The sequence below is a fragment of the Pteronotus mesoamericanus genome, unplaced genomic scaffold (assembly GCF_021234165.1).
Source record: "Pteronotus mesoamericanus isolate MK-2021 breed Mesoamerican mustached bat unplaced genomic scaffold, CSHL_Meso_final scaffold_54, whole genome shotgun sequence".
Lineage (NCBI taxonomy): Eukaryota > Metazoa > Chordata > Mammalia > Chiroptera > Mormoopidae > Pteronotus > Pteronotus mesoamericanus.
In genome coordinates this window covers 21,846,595-21,870,091 of record NW_026555321.1, presented here as the reverse complement: position 1 = coordinate 21,870,091, position 23,497 = coordinate 21,846,595, and the positions used below count along the sequence as shown (strand labels likewise).

Below are 23,497 nucleotides of genomic sequence, written 5' to 3'. Positions count from 1 at the left end.
AGGGGAAGTTCAGTGTGTCATACAGATGAACAGGGAGAGATTTGATCAAAGAGGTATAGCGACTTGGGGTACCACCTCTTCCAAAGAAAGCAAAACTGTGAAAACTAGTGCTCTATTGCCAGTCATTTATATTCTTTCTTTTCTTCAATTTTAGATATTATTGGGTTGGCCAGAATGTCCATTATGCTTTTCTCTGTAAAATAAAAGACACATTTTTTCATTTTTACCTGTAACTTTATTGATTTGGATATTTTGAGTATGTCAGCTATCTCTTGCTATTGGCTTCCAGTGGGTAGAGGCCAGGGGTGCTGCTAAACATCTTCCGACGCATAAGACAGCCCCACAGCAAAGTATTTGGCCAAATGTCAATAGCACCAAGAAACTTCACAAACCACTTTTGACACATTCGATCAGTTGCAGCACCTTCTTCATACACTGCACAAATCTTTTCTTTTTCTTGGCACTTCAGTTATGTTTTTACCTTTCTTGAAATAATAAAGCATAATATGCCTAAAATGTTGCATATTTTCTTCCATCTTCAGTATTAAAATGGCTGCGCAAAATTCACCAATTTTGGTAAGTTTTTTAAAAAATGCACACTGATACAACAGCTGTCACAGTACAATCTAACAAAATTGTTTTGAATGAACTTAAAGACAACTAAGCACTACTAGAGTCATCATACAGAAAAAGCTAAATGAACTTTCTGGCCTAGCCAATATTTTGATTAATATCTTTTTACATAAAAATTTGTATCTATATTTGATTTCCTTAGGATAGATTTTTAGAAGTGGAATTACTGGATCAAATAGTATAAATATTTATAAAACTTTGATACATATTCACAAATTGCTTGTTTGCCATGCCCTGCCTAACATTTAGTATTATATTTAAAGACTATAAGTGTTTCTGTTACAACATCAAATACATTCCTTTAAAGAAAACCTTTAAGATTGCCTATTCACTAAAAATAACAGGCCTTATGGGAAAAATAAGGTTAAGGGCAAACCACTCAAGACCTCTGCAATTTTCAAACCAAGTACTAACAAAAGCATAATTGGTACCTTATGAGATAACTTGGACAGCCCAGTCAAACCACTTATAATGGCTGAGGCTGCCTCAGAGGAAAGTTAAAGATATTAAAACATAATAGGATGGAAATTTCTGGCTCGTATGGTCTTGAGATAGTGAGATGAAAGGAGCTTCTCAGTCAGGGGGGCTGCCACAGAGATGGCACAAGAGGAAGCACAGCTTGCTGAGGTCCAGACCCATGCAGAGGGGGGCAGTGCCCCTCTAAGGGGGAGAGCTCTGGGCTCAGGTTCTCATTTTTAGTTTTCTTAAAATAGGGCTGAGAGGGCGCCTGCCTGGTAGTGGCTGAGCCAAATAAGGGTCTTCTCCTTTCCCACTGAAAGTTATAATTCTGTACCTGCTTTTCCAGTTCCCCTTGCCTAGGAAAATTCAAATAGGAACCGACACAAATTCTATGTTATACTGGCATTGTTACTTCAATTACTAACCACTTAAAAGCGAATCAGTGTTACAGGAACCTGTCTTCTGACAGAACAAACTGTATTTGTTAATTTGATAGGCAAAACTTTGAATCTCAATTTTATGGCTGCTTTGAAAATTCAAACCCTTTCCAACTAGGAATTAAATGCCTTAGTTAATAAAGAGTGTCTTTGTCAAAACAAATGTTTTCAAAGTCTGTACTCAGAAAATAGCAACTCTGTTTAGTAAGTGCATTGCAATTTCAGTATCTCAATCTAGGGTAGTGAATTTCAAATTTTTCATTTATTTTGGTGGGTCACAGGGCTCCAAACTGTCAGTAGCTTATGAATATTAGTTTATTTGCTGAGAGTAGAAGTTACAGTTTCGTGGTAACTCTTATTTGTGGGAATGGTTTCATCTAGGGTTATGCAGCATCCAGTTATGACACCGGAGAAGTCAGGGAGTAGGGGCGCCAAGTCAGTTCAAGATTGGGTGTTTTCACTGTAGGGTATGCATGTCTGACACAGGCTCGTGGGAAAAAGCTGAAGGTACTGATAAGTAAGTGATTGAAGTAATTGGGATCGAGGCCGGTAAGAAGAAAATGAGAAATGATTGGTATAATAGAACAGGAGAATCAAGAGGATTATGGACACTGGAGATAGGAGCCTAGAGAACAGCTATTGTAACAATAAAGGGAAGGAGCTAAAGAGTTTGGAAGTAGAGCAGTTTACATATTGCTACTGTCCATAGAAATGGATTTCTTTGGTTTGGATGAAAGTTGTTGAAGAATAAAAGGACCACTGAAGGACAGGTTGAGAGTGGGTTGGTCTTGAGGATATTGGGAGTTTGCTGTAAGAAGTCACAGGAGAAGGATATGTAGAAACTTTATAAACTGGTTCCAGAATTGTCAGTGAATGAAGTAGCTGCGGTACTGGGGAGGATAGAAGGTGGCGTCGTTTGATGGCATAGGCCTAAATGGAACCAGGGCAATGCCCACTGAGGGTGGGGAGAAGGGGTCCTCTGGGCTCTGCAGGGCCCGCTGTTCTTCAGAAAGGTGAGGAGGTTGTGGAAGTCACAGTGGCATTAGGGGATGATAATATACAAACAGGTTATTGAAGAGAAGGGGTCATGGATGGATGACCAGATAGTAAGCGCACCAGCAAAAGTTGAAGGCCAAATAGGTTTTAGAAAGTTCAGAAAGTTACAGACTCCAGTCTTTGCCCGGCTGTCAGTGAGAATGTTGTGAATTTGCTCATGTGTTCCAAGAGAATGTTTATAGTTAGGAACCATGATTTCTATCTAGAGTTTGAGTTGGTGGAACAGGAGGGAGATCTTAAGCAGTTTGGGGAGAACAGATGTCCTCAGGATGTTGGAAAGGGCATTGGCTGTATCCCTTAGTCTCCTGAGATGTAAGAATTTAGACAATTTCAAGTAGGACTTAAAGCCACAAATTATTAAATGACCGTATGAAAGCCTTGAGGATGTGCTTGTCTTTTTGTTCTTTATTTCTTGTCTACTTACAGCTCTTTTTAACCTAGCTATTTAAGGGAATTAAATTTACAGACCCCTAGATATTCTTGATATTTTTAAACTGTGTCTGGAAAACTTAAATATTTACACATTGTTGTTAATACTACCAGTAATAACATTATAACTGTTATTTATTAGGACCAGAGTTCTTTATTTCCCTATAAAAGGTGTTTGAAGTTTAAATTAGGAAGTTGTTGATTATTTAAGTTTAATTTTTTTCTAAAACTTTCTGTTAGTAACATTCTGTGGTTTGCAAGCTTTTTAAGATTAGAATAAAAAGATAAAAACTGTTGTTGGCTTTTTAAGTAAACTTTACATGTAATGAAATGAGCAGATTTAAAATGTATAGTTGGTCGACTTTTGGGAAATGCATACATTACCCCAACTAGAGATAGAACATTTCCTTCACCCCTGAAGTCCCCTGGTGCCCCCTTGCAATCAGTCCACTAGTCTCCCTCATACCCCCTTCCCAGGCAAACTCACAGATCTGATTTCTATCAGCATAACTTAGTTTTGCCTGTTCGAGAACTCTATACAAATAGAACTATATAGGATATACTCATGTATAGTTTCTTTTATTCACTGGATCTTTGGGCTTCATCTTTTTTGTTACAAAGTCTCAACAGTTAATTTTCATTGCCAAATAGTATTCCATTGTACAAATGTACCACAGCTGGTTATTCATCTGTTGATGGACATTTGTATTGTTTCCAGTTTTGGCTATTCTGAATATAAGTGCTGTCAACATTCATGTGCAAGTGTGTTATGTGTGTGTGCGTGCACGTATGGTTTCATTTCTTTTGGATAACTACTTAGGAGTGGGATGACTGGATCATAGAGTAGTTGTACATTTTAACTTTATTTTTAAAAACTGCCTGTTTTTAAAGCAGTTGAACATTTTTTACACTCCCACAGCAATGTATGAGAATTGCAATGACTCCACATCCTTGCGAACATTTAGTCATTCTTGTGGGTGGTAATTGTATCTCATTGTGGTTTTAATTAGTGTTTCTCTGATGACTAATGATGTTTAGTGCCTTTTTGTATACTTATTATTCTTTTACATATCTTCCTTTACAAAATGTATGTTCACATCCTTTGCCCATTTTAATTGGGTTGTCTTATTTTTGTAGATCTTTATGTATTCTAGAAGCAAGTCCTTTTTAAAAAGATAGATGTGTTATAAATATTTTCTCCCAGTTTGTGACTTAAATTTTATTTTTTTCACAGTGCCTTTTGAGGAGCAGATACTTTTAATACTGATGCCATCCAGTTTATCAGATTTTTTTCTCTTTTGGCTCATATTGTCTGACTAGTCCAAGACATCCTTGCTTACCCCAGGTTGTGAAGATAGTCACCTACATTTTCTTCCAGAAGCTTTATAGTTTTAGCTTTTACATTTGGGTCTATAAATCAGTCTCAAATTAGTTTTTGTGTGATGTGTAACTATGTGAACTGTCTTGGTGTGTTTATTGAAATTTCTTTGGCTCTGTATTTGGGGGTTTATTTTTGGATTCTGTTCATTGATATGTCTCTCCTCACACCAGTACCACCCTGTTTTGATGGTGACAGCTCTTCATTCTGTTGTGAAATCAGTTAATGTGAGTCATCCAACATTGTCTTTTATTTTTCAAGACTGTTTTCACATTTAAATTTCATTTTAGAAATAATTTGTTTCTTCAAAAAATGTATTGGGATTTTGATTAGGACTCTGGATCAATTTGAGGAACTTGGCATCTTAATATTGAGGCTTATCTTAGAGAATGGTCTCTCTCCACTTACTTAGGTCATCTCTAATTTTTCCTAGCCACATTTTGTAGTTTTCAGGTTAGAGGCCTTACGTATTTTTGGCTATTTTTTGATGTTATGGTATTGATTTGTAAATTTTATTTTGCAATTGTTGCAAGTATATGGAAATACATTTTTTTTAGTAGTGGCCTCATTTCTGAAACTGCTTAAATTCAGGAATTGGTTTTAATAGTATTTTAGTAGATTCCATAGTGTTTTCTACACACATAATCTTATCATCTCTGGATAAATGAGTTTTAGTTCATCCTTTCCAACCTCTATGCTTTTGTCTTATTTTAACACATTGGCTAGGACCTCCATCCAATACAAAATTGAATAGAAATTATGGAAGTGGACATCTTGTCTTGTTTTTTCTGATCTTAGAAGTAATTTAATAATTCACCATTGATTATGATGTTAGGAGATGTTCTTTACCAGACTGAGAGAGTTTGTCTTTTCCTTATTTGCTAACAGTTTTTACCATTAATAGACTGTGAATTTTACCTGATGCTTTTTCTGCATTTATTGAGATGATCTGGGGGTTTTTTGGGGTTTTTTTTATTAATGAATTGAAATATATTGACTTTTAAAGGTTAACCCTATTGCTGGATTCAGTTTGTTAATGTTTTATGGTGAATGTCTGTACCTGCATTCATGAGGAGTGTCCATTTATAATTTTTTTTTTCTTAAAATGTTTTCATTAGGTTTTAATATCAGTGTGATGTTGGCCTCATACAATGAGTTAGGAAGTATTTTCTTCAACTATTTTCTGGAAGAGTTTATGTAAGATTGGTATTATATATTTCTTAAATGTTTCATAGAATTCATCTGAACTTGGAGCTTTGAGGAAAGGTTTTTAATTATTTGTGTTTTTAATTCTTTGTTTTTCAAGGATTATTCTAATTTATATAAATTATTGAATTTATTGTCAAAAGTTCCTCATCTTATCTTTTTAACATCTGTAGGATTTACAGTGATGTTCCCTCATCATTCCTAGTATTGGTAATTGGTGTTTTCTTCCTTAGTCTTGCAGAGGATAGAACTATTTCATTAATCTTTTCAATAATCATCTTTTGGCATTGTATCTTACAGTTACTTTTTTTTATTTGATCAGAAAAGGTATTCTGTATTATTTCTAGTTAGAATTCATTGTTTTTAATGTGTATGGTCTAATTCATGATTAACACCCCCCTTGTTTTGTGTCTTATGATTGTATTCAAATCATATATTCACATTAAATTTCTATCTTTTTTGATCTTTCGTATGCAGACAGCTGTTAGTTTCCAACTATTGTCTGTTTTTTCTTGATTTTATTCCTATAAGTTTTTGCTTTCTGTATTTAACAAGAACTTTTTCGTTAGTCACACTGCTGTATCTTCTTAGGTTTTTATTAATAAGAAAATTGTCTTATTAATAAATTTGATATCAATTAATGGATTTATTAATGTAAAATCTTTTACTTTGAGTTCTCGTTTGTCTGATGTTAATAGTGCCTTATCTACATTCCTTCCTCCCTCCCTCCCTCCCTTCCTTCCTTCCTCCTTCCTTCTTTCCTTCTACCTGGCATGTATTTTAAAATTTTATTCTAGGTTTGTTCTTTGTAAACAGCATTAATCTAAACTAGAGTAGGACTCAGACTTTTTTTTTTAAAAGCAAGTTTATGCTGTTTACAGTTATTGTGATTGCTGATGCTTTCTTGTTGCTTTTTTCTCCTTTCTGCCATCTTATTACCTTCTTCTCCTTTCCCACATTTCTCCAGCACTACCAGGCCTCCCTCCAGATGTTTGCTAGCACTTCCTGTCCTGCCAGCAAGGAAAGCCTTTTGCAGAAGGCCTCTACTCTTTTCACATTGCATTCGATACCCTCCGTAGAATAAATAAAGCAGTGATACCCGCCCCCAGGGCAGCAGCTTCTCCCGTGGAAGCTTCAAATCTTACTTCTGAATTAATGATTGTATTAGATTCAGTTCGGAAATGAGATGACTAATTTTACAGAAGCGCCTGTAGCAGTTATTTGTTTCTATATCTGCATTCTTAGTAGATGCGAGATCCCCATCTTGACTCCTCTGCATAACAAGAGGTGTGAGACCCATGCATGGGCTCAGTAAATATGAAATTTACATCGCAGTTGGTCTCCTCTGTACCTTTTCCCTGCCACCGTGTGGAATATGTATGTCAAGCACTATTAGAGGGACACCTGAACACAACTTTAATCAACAGTAAATCAATTGAGAGGAAGTTACTCCCTGCTTTTTATTCTTTCAGTTCTTTGGGATTCTCATGGAGAAAGTCTCTGATTCTTTACTTCTGTCAAACTCTTGCTAATGCCCCCATCACCTCCCTTTTTGTAAACAGTGAGCTGGGCTCAAGCTCACTTCCTTAATGGACACAGTATTTAGCTGGCATTTAGTCATATTCTTTTATTTTCTTTTTAATTGACTTTTTGGGTTACCTTGTATTTTTTTCAGAGTAATTACTGATTTTCTACTCAAGTCAGTGATTAAATTTTGCCTTTAAAATATTTGTTTTAAAAATTGAATTAATTTTAGTGCTGGCTGGTATGGCTCAGTGGATTGAGTGCCAGCCTGCAAACTGAAAGATCGCCAGTTCAGTTCCCAGTCAGGGCACATGCCTGGGTTATGGGCCAGGTCCCCAGTTGGGGGCATGTGAGAGACAACCAATTGATATACCTGTCAGACACTGATGTTTCTCTTCCTCCCTTTCTCCCACCCTTCCCCTCTCTAAAAGTAAATAAATAAAATCTTTCAAAAAAATTGAATAATTTTAAAGAAAAATATTAAATACCCGTAGGATGAAGGAGTATGACAAAACTGGAGTGAAATTTGAGAGTAACTTCTCCAGCGTTGCTCAGGCATCCCAATTATTTGTGCTTTATCTCCAGTACTGACTTGTTTAGCAAGTATTTCCTTAGCATGTGCTTTGTGCAGAAAACCATGTGAGAATATGAGGAGAAACATGGTATTCTGCACCTTGTAGTCCAGGCAGAGAAGAGGACGTTCGTTTGTGCAACAACTGTTGTGAGTGCACTGTGGTAAATGCTGTCAGCGGTGAGGGCATCCTGCTGATGGAGCAAGCAGCAAGCGGAGGTCCCCTCTGGCTGGGGGCTTGAGGCCTGGGCTCACACTGGTGTTCTCACTAGGTGCCTTTCTTCCTTCCATTTGAATATTTCTTTCTAAATCCATGGCGGTTTTCAGGAGGAAAAGGGGCTTTTGTTGGTAGGCATTACTCTAAGAAGCACAGTGTCCAAAAGGAAGAGGGTCACATTGGCCCTCAGAAGACAGGGAGGCCACCAGAGTTCTGTTCCAGCATTCCATGTTTAACCAGATTACTACTTAATTGTTTTGAATCCCAGTTTCTTCATCTTTGTTGGTGTTGATGAGACCCACTGTCCTTCCTGCTTCATAACCCAGCGCAATGGGAGACATTTGTGATGTGCATTTGTACATCAATTTTATATTCACCTTATTATTTGTACTTGAAATGCTGATGGTTAATGATTTTGAGAGTATTTTAGGAGTTTAATTCTTTTTTCTTTTTCTTTTTTTCCTAGGTCTTGATGCAGAACTTTATTACGTGAGAAATGACCTTATTAGTCACTACGCTCTGTCCTTTAACCTGTTAGTACCCAGTGAGACAAATTTCCTGCACTTCACTTGGCATGCAAAGTCCAAGGTAAGAGAGCGGTCAGCCAGACATGCCGGGTCAGGGCCATCCAGGTCCAGCAGCTGAGGCCAGGGCTGTATCCGAAGGGTGGGCTGCCGTCTGCACAAAAGGGTCGGTGGGTAGAGGGCTGTAGCAGTACTGGGTCTTTTCAGATTTATATTTTAAATCTTTAGCCTATTCCTCTAGACTTCCTTACATCTTTTAAAATGAAGGTAGCCACCGTTCACATGCCTAGTTTATGACAGAACACTTAATCCTTCCTGGCTTTTCAAACAGGTATGAAGATCTAGCTTGAAGAAGAAACACTTGGACCTACTAATGACTATGCTGTTATGGTGAAGCGATATGAGTGGGAGGTGGGGGAACTGGTGAGATAGGTGTTGTAGACATGCTTCATATAATGGATGTAGTTCTCCCAAAGTGAGGTCCAGCTGACTCAGGTGTCCATATGTGCTGTGGCTAGGCTCCTTTAACTGTAAGGAGCCTCTCGCCTGGTTTACTTGCTGCTGAATTCTTCACTGTCCTCTGACTGTCCTGCCTCCTTGAACATAAGTTTTCTCATAGTTCAAAGAGTGGGAGGCTGAGTGTAGAGCCCACTTCCTCCAATCAGCTTTATATATAGGCTTCTGAGTAGGTTTTTATTTGGGAAATAAAAATAATTTTGCTACTAAAAACAAGTAAGAATACGTATTGTAGATTTTTTTTTAAAAGTATTGTAAAGTGGTGTCTGTCCTGTATTTTTGCAAGTTGGTTAAATTTGGCCACTTTAATACAGATTTTTATTTCTGCTTGTAAAACAATAATGGTTATTGGGAAAATTCAAATATTATAGAATTGTTTTAAGAACTTTTAAGACTTTTTACGTCTATATCCAGAAGTAATCATGGTTTATAGTTTGGTATAGTTCAAGGCTCATTTATTTTTTCTTCTTAAAACGAAAAGTGGATTTTATGACACACGTGTTAAACAGTATTTTCCCCCTACCTAATACTATATCTTGGCATCTTTCCATTTCTCTACTTACAGATTTAACTCATTCTCTTTAGTGGCTTTGTAATATGATATTGTATGGATGTATGATGTATGACACATGGATTTTTAATAGCATTTTATTATTTCAAACAGTGCTTTCTTTCACTCCTCCAAATAGTTTCCTTCACTTCATTTGGTAGACAGAATCCATTGGTAACTCATCTTTTGTTGCTGTTGTTGATGAATATAAAAACATGGAAAAAATATGTGTGTGCATGAGTATATGTGTATATGTACATATTTGAACGTATATATGTGTGTATGTTTCTACATTTAAGGATATCTTTGTTCAGAAACTTTTGTGCACTTGTGGCATTATTTCTGAACAGTAAATTATCACAAGAAGTGAAACGATTGGGTCAGAGCATGTGTATGTTTAAAATTGGATTGGCAGTGCCAAACTGTTTCTCTCTTCCCTCTCCCAAGATGGTACCACTAAACCAACATTCCTTACAAAGTGAGTTAAGGTGCTTATTTCTTTTATTCATGCCCTAACACTAAATATTTTAAATATAATGCATATATTCATATTTTGTTATATGTACACTTGTGCATACTTTATAGAAACATTGCACGCACACACAGATACGTGTACTAAAACATAGCTGCAGGAATGTTGTGATTAAAGTTGAGTTAGGTGGGACCTTGGGTGAAGCATGTGTGAAAGATTCACCTGAGGCATTTAATCTGAGATATGTCTATTTCAATGAGCGTGCGCCTGAACTCTTCAAGGAAATTGAACTAATACATTTTTCAGTATTCTTGCATAACCTCGTGTGACCTTATTATTTGGAGGTGGCTGGTAAACTTAATTTTGACATAATTTCAAACAAAGAAAAATTACATGATTATGCAAAGAATTTTCATATATCCTTTTCCCACATTTACCCGTTGTTACTGGTTTGTTCCACTTGCTTGCTTTATCATGAATTCTTTCTTTCTCCCTACACTCATGTGCACATTTTTTCCCTTGAACTATGGGAAATTGAATTGCAAACATCTCATCTCTTTACCCCTAAATACATTAGTGTGTATTTTCTAAGAATAAGGTTATTTTTTATATACCTTGTTCTTAGATATACGTGTATATCAATACATGTGTGTATTGATAATTTTATTTTGATTGAGTTTCAGGGATTTGACATGACTATTAGAAGGTGCTTGAGGAGTTTTTGGAGCCTGTCACAGGAGGAAGTTGGAGTAGAGAGCAGATAGAAGAAGAGGCTTAGATGAACATGTGTGTTTGAATGGGAAGCAGTGTTGGCCTGGGTTCATGTTGTATGGCTCTATTGTACCTCCATATTTTTCACATTATCTTTTAAAGCATAATCTAAACTACAATACTTCTGTGGTATTAAACACTATCATTAGTGCACACTTGGGTTGCTACTGCTGGTAGGACATTCCCAGTGAGGTAGACGTTCTCTGACGTGTTGGAGGATGTCACCATCTAGTTACATGGCAGGTCCAGAGGCTGAGAAGGGATCCTAGACTCCTTTTCTCACACCTTCCTCTCCTAATTACACCTTGAATTCATCTCCTACCTCTCTCAGGACCTAATGGCCTCATCCTTAGTTTGGACATCCATTGTTTCTTACCCGGACATGAAACTGGTCTTGTCCGTGGCTTCCTTGCCTCTGGACTGGCCTTCAGGTGCACCCAGGTACAAAGCTGCTCTAGGTGCTCAGTTGCCACCAGAATAAAGTTCTGAGTTCTCAGGAAACCTTTATGTTCATGTCCCTGCCTCTCCAGCTAGTTGTTTTGTGCCATTTTCTCCTCTCCAGCTAGTCCTCTCCAGCTAGTTGTTTTGTGCCATTTTGTTTGGCAATTTGTTGAGTGCCCTGAGCTACTGTTTGCTCTGCTAGAAATGTACTTTTCCTCATTCTTTATTTCATACAATCAGATCTGCCGTTGCTGCTCCTTGACTGTGTCAGTGCTCTTTTCTGTACCCACAGTCCCTTACTCTCTCTTCCCTCATCATGCTCTTGAAAATATTGTAGTAGTGATTTTCTTTTCTGTGTCCCTCCTAGGTGCTGTGCACCTCAAGGGTGGGAACCTCTTTTGTCTTTCTCTCTGTCCCCTGTGCCTGGTATAGCACCTGGTACTTAGTAACAGGCGCTCTGTAACTGACTGCAGAGGAGGTGCAGATAGAAGTCATAGGACACAGCTTATCAGGCAGGGAACCTCTGGACAATATAGCTTTTCAGAGTTGCGGTGTGCAGCTTGAGGAGCTGTGAATTTCCTGTGCTAGAAGCATGAAAACATAGGCTAGGTTCGTTTGACACCGGTTGCAAATGTGAGCTTCTTCAGGTATTTTATTCTGAATAAAGTTGTAAATCTGGAAAAAAATGAGTGGGATTCATAGATTAACTATATAGCTAAACTAATTTCACAAGTTCATCTGTAACGGGTATAAGAATTTAGAGGAAAGTAATCATCTTGTATCATAAAACATTTTATAGTAAAAAACTAGGGAATATGTGTGTGTAAATCCGGTGTCAGACTTCAGCCACCATTGCAGCTCTTAATTCCAGTCTCAGGTCGTGATCTCTGGTGATTTTAGCACAGTTGAGTAATTTTAAATTTTTTTTTTATTTAAAAAATTAATCTTTTGAATATTCAGTATATGTACATAGTACAAAATTCAAAAGGCATAAGGGCGTACAGTGAAAAATAGTCCCTTATACCCTCCTAGTACCACCTCGTAGCAGTCCAGCCATCTTGTCGCCTTTCCTGAGGCAGCTGCTGTTACTTGATTCTAGCCTCCCCTTCCAGAGATAGTTTGTGCATGGAGAAGCGTGTGTGTGTGTGTGTGTGTGTGTGTGTGTGTGTGTGTGTGGTTGTGAACAAGTAATATACATATTTTTCAAAGTGTCCTGGTAAAGTTTCTCATTGCTTAGAGAGTTGAACTTTTTTCCCTCCAGGTGCCTGTATCAGATATTATTATATAGTTGTACTTTGGTTTATTGATCAGTTATTATAAGAGGAAGTTAAGGCCCACTTTTGGGAGGAAGCGGGAAGTAGAGCTGACTCGATAGGGGAAAGTCATCACGGGGGCAGGAGAGACACGGAGAAGGGCTCCTCCCCTGGTCGCGTGGGTTCTGGGATGTGGGCGTGAGCTTTCAGAAGGAGGGCCATGGCTCTCAAGCTCTAACACTTTATCAGAAACTCTCAGTTCTTGTTTTTTAAGATTTTGCCAGAAGGTGAAATATTTGCCCCCAGAGGTCTCCAGGCTCCTTGGTATGTCAGTTCACATTGTAGATATTTTAACATTAGTTTTCACATGTCAAAACTTTTGCTAATAGTGTTGTTCTCTAGTATTTACACAACTCTGTTTTGTTTTGCCAAGCAGATTGTGGTCTCTTCAGAGGTTGGAGCTGTGTCTTATTTTTGATAAGTGTGTCACATTGCTATAGTGAGTGGTGGATAAATACCACTGGGTAATTGCATTTCCAGATGGGATGAGAACTCTGATAATGCTTCTCTTTCACAAGGCCACACATTTTTAAAAAAGCAAAAACTACTGGATTGTTTTAACAGATAATTAGTTTCTTCTGTATTCTAAAACATTCTCCTATATCCATTAAAAAACCCCCTGTATTTGTTAAGTATTGATATATGTATTTTAGATAGCTGAAAGTCAAAATTATATCACAGGGTAGCAGAATACTTCCCATACATACCCCCAACCCATAGCTGTTTTTTGGTTTTGGAATTTTCCACCATTATCAGGAGGATCTGCAGGGAACTTGCCCAGAGTTCCTCCAGCGGCCCCCCGCCCCTGGGGCAGCCTACGGCATCCCTTACAGAGTGGGTTTCTATGGAAAAGACAGCATTTCTGATAATTTCAGAGAAACTAAGAGGCTTTTTGGCTGTAGGCGAGTTTAACTCTGTACTGTGTTTCAGAAGGAAATGGCTTTACTCACCAGTTGCCTATTTGCAACTGCTGTTTGTTTCCAAGTAAGGGAAGATTACCAAAAATGTTTATTTTTGAGCTTATTCAAATATTTATATTTTCACTAGTTTCTTTTCTGAAGTATTTTGGCTCATTCTTTTTTTCTGACAAACAACTGCTGTTCAAATTTCCTTTGTTCCAGTAGATTATAAATGTTAGTTGTAGAACAGATCCGTTTCTTCAAAGGATTATTGGCCGGTGAGATTCCATATATATAGATCGATAGATACCAAAGTACAGAAAATGGGACTTTCATAGTGGTCAGTTTCTTCTTTGACCCCAGAAAGTGCAGTTTTAAAATTTCTTATATCTTATAAAATCCAGAGGAAGAAGAGAACTGCTTTGTGAATGCCTCACATGTTTTGACAGTCCCTCAAAAAGGCAGCCAGCGAAGGGCAGGCACCCACGCTGTCCAACTTGTTCCTCCAGGCTGCTGCCCAGGCTGCAAGGCTGTCCCTCTCATCCATCGTACTGAGCCCCTTTGCCACCTCCGCTCATGCCCCTCACTCTCCTGAGCTTACTCACAAGCTCACTTCCCTCCGCCTTGCCCTTCTCTCCACTTGCCATGCCGAGAGACTCTGGTGCTAGCCTTGCTCCTCGTCCTCGGCACTGCAGTGAGGCCCTTGACCCCGTGTGCTGTTCTCCGCTTTCCCAGGCGTTCTGGTCCTTGGTTAGCTGTGCCTCTGCTTATCATGACTGAATCCTGTCATAAGGGAGACAGTAAGTGTGGGAAAACATACATTTGGCTTTCAATCTGTTAAATTCAAGGGCTGTAAGATTATTAGGTAGATACGTCTAGTGTAATTGGGCATATGGGCAAGATTAAAGATGCAGGAGAGTAAGAAAGACCATTTGATAATATGAGATCCCATCATGGTGAAATGGGCTGCAACCTAGTGCACAAGAGAGAAGGGTTTATCATTTGGAGGGGAGAATAGATCTTTTCTTGGGACTGCAGAGCAAAGGATGGGGGTTCTGTCACATCTTCCTTGTGCTGAAAAGAAAGACTGAAAGGGGGTTCCTGTGTGCTAACTGAAGGGACAAGAACATCGTTGAGTGAGGAAGTGGGCAGAGCAGCAGGTGGTGAGCAGCTGAGGTCCTTTGAGGTCTGGAATGAGAACTCTAGGGGGAGAGGGTTGGTGAGGAAAGGGTAGCCAAGCAGTATTAAGGGCTACCCTGGGTCTGGGGGTCAGCGTTGTGTGAGAGCACCCTAGGATGTGCTTTCCTCTGGCAGTGCTGGGCAGCAGGAATAGAATGAGGGGCGGTCAGCAGCTCGGGCTGCCCTGGAAGGGTGAAGGGAGTGAACCAGTTGAGGGTGTTGATGTGACCGTGTCAGTAACATAATCTCCTTTGGTTCAGGGACTGTGGGAAAGTGAAACCAGGTCACTGGCTAGGCTGGAGAAGAGGGAAATAGCTAATTGGCCATTGCATGTCAGCTATGAACATAGCCTTTGGCTTATTAATGGGCTTCATAAATATTGGCTGAATTATAGTGGTGGAGACAAGGCACTGGTTTTATAGGAATTGGAGGTAATGATGGGATCTTTGATAGAGTGGGATTTTTGCATTAGTTTTGGTTATGGAGCAAGTTCTTTAGCATGTAGGGATATTGACCATTGAAGCTACCAGGAAGATGGCAGGAGAAAAGTGAACCAAGGACCAAGGCCTCTGCCAAATCCCAGGTCTGTTTATGTTGATGGCGTGAGAAATGGCTATTGTGAGGAGAACTTGTGAGCTTCAGAATGTAAGTGATTTTGCATGAGGAAGGGATGTCTAGAAAGGACCGAATGATCCTAAAACAATGACAACCCTACTGCCTAGTCCCTGAGGGTCAGGTGTTGTGGGGACTAAATGATAAGCAAGGGAGGACAGGACTTCTGAGGAAAGCCAGGTGGGGGAACAGGTGGGAAAGATAACATGATGAGGCTAAGAATGTGCGAGGCTGTTCAGAATAGTGGGGTTCTCGAGGTGGAAGGGTACCAAGCAGAAGGGCTGCAGCAGTGTTCTTGGCAGAGCACAGGAAGGCTCTTAGAATCTCTGGGGTCAGGAGTAGGCTGGTGTTAACAGGAAGTGCAGCGGGGCAATAGGATAGCTACTCTGGAATGACCGCTGATGTCACTGGAATCTTCATCAGAGGAGACCTGTGCCAGATGACAGATGTGTTGGATTAATTATCCTATTTGATCCTCTTAACAGGTTCTATGGTCTTCATTTTATAACAGAAACTTGGAAAAGTTAATAATTTACCAAAGGATGACATAGTCGATAATGGTTCCAAATCCAGTTCTTGCTGACTGCCAATTTCTCCTGTGCACTAGCTCTCCATGTATGGTCTTGTTCAGAGATGGCATGGATACAGGGATACAGGCAATGCATTCTCTTACTGTTTATTCAATGAGAATTGCTGAAAAGCCAGCTAGTTCTTGGCCCAGACTTTCTGGGCCATAGCCCTCTAGCACCCCCTGGTGGCAGGGACAGTATTGTGGTGTGCTAAGGTGAGAAGGAACACTTCCCAGCCAAGGTGCCACTAAGTCACTGATAGGCATCAACAAGAACATTTCCTTTGTTGTGAATGTTACACTTAACAAATACAGCCATTAACAATAGTTTGTATACCTATAATAACTGCAAAAGCAGTAGTTTCTCTTACAAGTCTGGGAAGATACTCTTTCCCAGTTTCCTTTCTTCTTTATGGTGTCCCATTGGCTTTTTTTATTAGCATATAAACATATTTGAATATCTCCTACTGATAAAAGAAGAAAGAAAAGCTTTGAAAACTGTTCCCCCTCCCCAGCTACTGCCTGTTTCCATTCTTCCTAGTTGAGTTTCTTAAAGAAGATTTAAAAATGGCGGGTTATAAAGCACAGCATAGGGAATATAGTCATCAATATTATAATAAGTCTGTATGATGTCACGTGGCTACTAGACTTTCTGGGGCAATCACTTTGTAAGTTATATAAATGTCTAATCACTAGGCTGTGCACCTGAAACTAATATAATAGTGTATGTCAACTGTAATTGAAGATTAAAAAAATTTAAAAATAATGGTTTCTTGAACCTCTTTCCTGCCAATCTTTTTCCAACCCACTGCCCCTTGGCTTCCACCAACCCTGGCCCTTCAGCAAAGCCACCTTTGTGACCACTGAATGGGAGTGGAGTACTATTCTTATCAAGACCCATGGGCAGTACAAGGAATAATGTGAAATATACGGCCTCATTGAAGGTCTTGAAGGTGGCAGCCATTCTGAATTTCAACTGTGGTTTTGCAGTTTGAGCTGTTTCTTCCAAGAACATCTTTCTGAGCAGCAAGACTATTTATTTATCAGTGCCACTTGGTTCTTTTAAGCCACACTGTATAGGCCAGGTATTGATAGATAATACGGGTGTTCCAGGGACATCTTCTTAGTCACCTCTTTTCCCTTTTCCCTTCTGGATTCTGAATCATTTGAGAAACAGATACAGAATTTAGATGGACACCCAACCATGGACTTTCTTAATAGTGAAAGTTGGACTAGAGAACATGGCTTAGATGTTCTCTGATAAATTTATGCCTTGGAATCTGCTTGTAGGAGTGGGTCTACCAGCCACATGGAGCCCATCAGAGCTTGGCTTCAATCAGCCACAGAAGGCATTGCTGGCTAGTCTCAGTCTGTGAATGACACATCTCAGCGGTTCTCCGGGGCTTCTTTGTCAGTGGCTGTGTAATTCTCAGCAGGATTTCTGAAATCTCGGCAGATTTTGCAGGAGAGTGGTGGTACTATTCTGGACAGGAAGTAGAGGGTGGTTGGTTGGGTTGGTTTTTATCCACTTGAAAATTCCTAGGACTATTTCTGACAATTAGATTTTTTAATAGCTAGATTATTTGTACATATGAAAGGCTCATGTATTCATTAGTTAATGAGCTAATCAGTGAAGTCAAGTTGTTAGTGTCTTTTCTGTTATCACAGACCCAGTTTGTTTATTTCTCCATTTTACAGGTTGAATATAAGCTAGGATTCCAAGTAGACAACTTTGTGGCAATGGATATGCCCCAGGTCAACATTTCTGCTCAGGGGGAAGTTCCACGCACTTTATCAGGCAAGTCTCAAAGACAGAGTTATTGTTTTTAATTGTTTCCCCTGTATTCCCCTCCTTACCCCAAACAGTATATATACTATACTGATGTGTAGTACCTCTTACTTGATAGGCATAAGATACATAAGTACTTTGAAAAGTAGTTTTTATAAATATTGATTATTTGTAGTGTGTTTTAAATCATTCCCTCTTTTCCATCACCTCTAGATCTGTGCTCAGCTCTTCCTTTCCTCCTTTTCTGCATTGCTGGCCCTGGCCTCTGTATGGGTCCTTGTATCTGGTCTTGTTCCTCCTGGAGTAATTCCCATGCAGTGGCCTGGATGATCTAACACTGTGATGTCATGCCCATCAGTGCCCCCACCTCCTCCAACTGAGTACATCCCAGACTCTCCAGCCCGTGTGCTGTATGTTTACCGTCTGTCCCTGCCTGTCTGCGCCTGCCCTTGTTTCCGCACTTGCCCCAGTGTCCCAGCTGTCCACACTACCTGCAGTTCTGACATCCAGGCCTCTGCATGTGCTGGTCTCTCTGTTTGGAACCATCATTTCCTCTTTTGTGCTTTTAAATGCTGATTCTTACTGAATGTTCTGCAGATCTCAAAATCTGCACTGTCCTTTTTCTGCCTCCTCCTCTCCCTCCAGTTGTTAACTCTTTGTTTTGTTTTTCCTTCCCCATGGAATCTTGTATTTAACTAAGCTTGAAGAGATCACATCATCTTGTAACTCTTTGTCTTTGCCTCTCCCTGCTAGCCTGTGGCCACCCTGAGGTCAGGAGCTGTCTTTTTCAACTGTGGCCTCGGGACAGGCACTCAGGGCATGTCAGAGTAAATGACTTAAGTTTTTTATATTCATACCAGTTTTTAACTACTTTTGCACCAGCCTTTTGAGAAAAACTCCTGAAGATGGGAGATTTTAAGAAAATGGAAGTTTTTAAAACTTGAAAGTAGAAGCCACAGCGGTGCTGTGGAAGTCTTTCTGGCAGTCTCATTCTTTGTTGTTAATGACATTCATTTATCCAAGCTTTAAGAAAGCATAGATGGGCTGGTTAATTTTTATGGGTCAGTAAAGATATTCAGAAATGCTCATGTGTCTCATGTGCTATACAGATAGTAGAATGATATAGTCTAAATTTGTGGAAAAAGAACCTTAAACTGATTCTGTTGTACACCGAAAAATTGATGTGCACTGAAGTCTGTTATCCCATTGCTACAGTAATTAGAGACACTTTCTGTTTAGAAAGGTATTTTTCATTTATTTACAGTTGAGAATTTATCAGATTTGTTTACACGGTATATTTAATCTCTTCATTAAGAGGAATACATACTGCATTTTGGTGGTGAATTGTCTCTTCTTTTTCAAATAATTTTTATTCTTATTGTCGTTGATGTGCCTGGTAAGGAAGCAGAGTTTGCCTTATGATGCTGTAGCTTTACTACATTATGGTAAGAGGACAAAGTGATGTTAAAAATCATGAGCAAAAGTTAAAAATAATTATCTTGTCATTCATTTCTTGCTTTTTTCTTTAACAAATACTTAATGGTTGAAAGCTGTGTAGTCTGAAGTTCTCTGAAAGTTTCTACTTGTATTTTTTGTAAATGTATTTTTAGTTTCCTTGAAACAAATAAAATAATTTAAAAATATTTAATGAGCATTACTATTGATTTTTAGAAAACTGAAATAATTTTTCTTATTCTTTTTTACACAGTGTTTCGGGTCGAGCTTTCCTGTACTGGCAAAGTAGATTCTGAGGTTATGATACTGATGCAGCTCAACTTGACAGTAAATTCTTCAAAAAACTTTACAGTCTTAAATTTTAAACGAAGGAAAATGTGCTACAAAAGTAAGAAATTTATTTACCAATGTATGTGTTTTATCTGTAGATGAGAAAAGGTCAAAAATAGATTTTGTAGTCTTTTTTTTACAGATTCGTAACCAGATCTTGATTATAGTTGCAAATAAGAAAAAGAGTACTAACAGATGGATATCTGAGATAATCGTCAGATAATGTTATAGCCAGGAATTCCATTCAGGCCCCACTCAGTCCCTGCTCTCTCAAAATCTTTTATCAGAATTGCTAGAGAATTTTATATTAGGAATGTGAACTAGCACTACAGTAGCTGAAGACTTAAGGAAATCAGGTAATTCTGATAGGGGTCCCTGAGTAAGGGGTAAGTGTGTTTCCTTTATAAAGTTACCATTACGCAGAAGCATTGCTGGGGGGCCTGAATAGACCTGGGTTAGAATTACGGCTCCACTCTTGGCTGGAGATTTGGACAAATTACTTAACCTAAGTCTCAGGGTTTCTTTAATCTATAAAGTGGGCATACTAACCTGTTATAGAGGTTTTCAGGTTGTTTTTTTTTTTTAAGATTAATTGAATTTAACCTGAAGTTTGTAATGCCATTTGTGGGTACTTAATAAATGTTAGTAATTTTGCTTTTGAATAATCTGTTACTTATGAAATTATAGTGGATATGAGAAAGAAAAAAAATCCCTTTAAACTTATTAAGTGCTTACTGTGTTTCAAATGCTTTACATGCACTAAACTCATTTAATCCTTACAACAACCCTAGGCAGTAGGTTCTTTCATTTTCTCCATTTTCTGAAGAGGAAGCTATGGCTTAGGGAATCTGACAGGAGTATAAGCCGTGCTTAGGCTAGTTATTCCAACTGCCTTGTACCACATTTCCTAATTGGAGTTAGTGCTGAGTGTTATGAAAGTACCTCAGATCAGCAAGTGAGTTATAATTGCTAATGTCTAGGTACATGTAAATAAAAAAGCTGTACTGCATTAGAATGGACTTTTTTATTTTATTTACTTATTTTTAGAGGGGAAGGAAGGGAGAAAGGGAGAGAAACCTTGATTGGTTGCCTCTTGTACACCCCTACCAGGGGACCCAGTCCGTAACCCAGGCATGTGCCCTGCCATGGACTCAAACCTGCGACCTTTCAGTTTGCAGGCTGGCACTCAGTCCACTGAACTACACCAGTCAGAGATAAAATGGACATTTTTAAAATGAAGTGTTAGCTTTGGTATTTTGATACACTCTTCTGTTGCAATGTATTCACTATGTATCTACTTTCATATATATTAAAAGTGGACTTGAGAGACTGTCTAGTTCCACTAGTCTCTATTTAATTAATATGAGGAGACTGGGCCTGAAGAGGCTGCCTAAGCTTGCACATCAGTTGGTGAGGAGTATAAAACACTTGGTTCCTGGATCCCTAGGGGATGTGGGTGGTGACTGACCAGGGAGCTTCATCTTTTATGCTTAAAGAATGATGGCAAATGTGCTGTATGTGGAGCCCACCAGTGTTAGTATTTGCTAAGGTTAATGATCAGCTGATATTCAGAATGATCCCAAGCCTTCTCCATTTTCTTTAATATGTACATGAAAATTAACATCAAAATTAGCAGTTGGTGTAAATTTCTGTTCCATTATAGACTTAAGTTTAATATAGTACCACCCTTTTGATTTGGTGGTTATACTAATGACAACCCCAGACATGACCCTTAGTTTAGTACGTGATCCTAATGTGGTTTATTTATCTCGTTTTCCATCCCATGACATTTTAAAAACTGCACAGGAAATGTATCTGTACTATAGTGAATGTTAATGAGCATTACTGGCAAGAAAAACTTCTTTTGTTATATGAGGGAAGAAGTTACTGGATCAGACAAATTTGTTACTGTAGAACTCCTTAGAGCCTTTACACTCTGCTGATGTGCACTGTGAACCTCCACAGAGGTTTTAGTATGTGGCTTTCCTTAAACTCCTTGACCACAGAAATCCTTTTTTCACTGAGTGTTACAAGGAACATCCTTCCATTAATGATGATTATGATGACGATTATCAGAATAATCATTTATTATCTTGCAACAAATACCTTGTTACTTAGTTCAGGCAGTGTTCTGAAATAATATAAAACTATGTACCGTGGCTGGTGTGGGTCGGTGGATTGAGTGCCAGCTTGTGAACCAAAGGGTCACCGGTTCGATTCCCAGTCAGGGCACATGCTTGGGTCACAGGCCGGGTCCCCAGTGAGGGGCATGCAAGAGGAACCACACATTAGTGTTTCTTTCCCTCTTTCTCCCTCCCTTTTTCTCCCTCTAAAAATAAATAAATAAAACCTTAAAAAAAAATGTGGGAATTATTTCCTTGTATGTAATTTGTTAAAAACAAAAAAACTATGTGAGAGAAAGTTTAGAAAATGTAATTACAATATTTAAGGATTTTCATGAAAAATAATTTGTAAAGCATCTTCTATTTCCTTTTTAATTCAGAACTTGAAGAAGTAAAAACTTCAGCCTTGGACAAAAACACTAGCAGAACTATTTGTAAGTGTTACTGTATTATCCTTCTCCATCATTACGGGTGAAAAATGGTTGATTGTAAAGGAACACGATTGCATGAAGTTTGGAGGCCTTGTGGTTTCCAGTATGTCAAAAGATAAATGATGCCACGCTATTTAATTTGCTGATGTTTTGTAGATTGGTATATAGTCAGATGAAACTATTAGAATAGTAAAAATTCTTCTAAAGTAAAATTCATACATATTTTATAACAAGTGATCTAAAGACACTTTTATAAGAATTCATAGTACATCATTTCAAATGGTCATAATTAAAGTATGAACATGATATATGTGTCAGATCTTCATATGTTTAGCAGAAAGTTAGAAACTGATTTGTGACCTGGACTGAACCCTCTGCCAGTTTCATTCAGGGGAAAACATAAGCTTAAAGATGGATACCATGTTATTTAAACCTGCAGAGCAGAAAGGCAAAGTAGATTTTTATTTTTATGGTAATGGTTGTGTTAGATAGTAACTTAGACTTCCGTTTTCCTTTCCTAACACAGAAACATCATTGAGATTTACTGTTCCTGAGATAGTTTTAATAGCATATCTGAAAGGTTACTAGATTCTCCTTCTGGAAATAAATGTTTTAAAAATGGAGGTGAATTTCAAGTATGCTAAAGCTGAGATGACCCCCTGGCCCCCGACTGTCACCGTACTTCAATAACAATCAACATTTACCAGCGTTGTTTCATTGAGTCTCCTTTTTCAGATGGGTAGGTGGGTGGTAAGGGGTAGAGTATTTTACAGTATATACCAGGCATCCTGTCATTTCACGCATAAATATTTCAGTGTGGGTCTTTTTTTAAGAAGGTCATTAAAAAACCCTACAGTCATCCAACACTTACTCACTTGTATTAGATGTATTCCATATGGAAGAATTAACAGTAATTCCTTAATACCTTCTAATAACTAGTCCATATTCAAATTAACCTGTCTCAAAAATTTCTTTTTTTGTTTCTCCCCTGAATGAGGATACAGATGAAGTCTATATACACTGTATTTTATTCACATGTATTTAATGTTAATCAGAAATCACCCCCACCCCTAATACCTTATTTGTTGAAGAAATTGATTTATTTGTCCTGTAGAAGTTTCCTATATGCATCCTTGTGGTATCATTTAACATGTTTTTCTCTCTCCTATAAACTGATAGTTAGATTCTGTACTTAATTAGATTTAGGACCAACTCTTTTGGCAAGAATAGTTCATAGATAGTAGAAGGTGCTTCCTGTTTTATCTTCTTCATTACCTTAGAAGGCAAAAAGTATCTGGATGTCCCAAAGGAGACCTTTTTTGAAGGTAAAATAACATGAGATGCTGTCTGCTTTTTTAAGAATAGTTTATTTAGATTTACCTCTGAGAAGAAAAAAACTATTTAAAAAAAATCACTTGCCCCCCAAGTTTACTCTTAAAAATCTGGTGAATTTACCTATTTCTTTTATGCTAGTAGGATGATATTTCTCACAAAGAGAGTAGAGTATTGCAAATTCTTGGTCTCCATCTATTCCTTACTCCCTTTCTCCTTTCCTCCCTTTCCATCTACCCACCCATCCAGTCAGCATTTATTGAGAGTCTTTGATGTGCCAGA

At 38.3% G+C, this 23,497-nt stretch overlaps 1 protein-coding gene across 2 annotated transcripts in view; it reads left to right on the top strand.

The window, feature by feature from the left end:
- RYK (receptor like tyrosine kinase) overlaps positions 1 to 23,497 on the top strand; it is a 92,980-nt gene that overhangs the window by 18,013 nt on the left and 51,470 nt on the right. For both annotated transcript variants that reach the window (XM_054595655.1, XM_054595654.1), the window contains exons 2-5: positions 8,377 to 8,498; positions 17,454 to 17,553; positions 19,253 to 19,387; positions 21,833 to 21,886. In XM_054595655.1, coding sequence (XP_054451630.1) covers positions 8,377 to 8,498; positions 17,454 to 17,553; positions 19,253 to 19,387; positions 21,833 to 21,886 — 411 coding nt within the window. The remainder of the gene's footprint in view (positions 1 to 8,376; positions 8,499 to 17,453; positions 17,554 to 19,252; positions 19,388 to 21,832; positions 21,887 to 23,497) is intronic.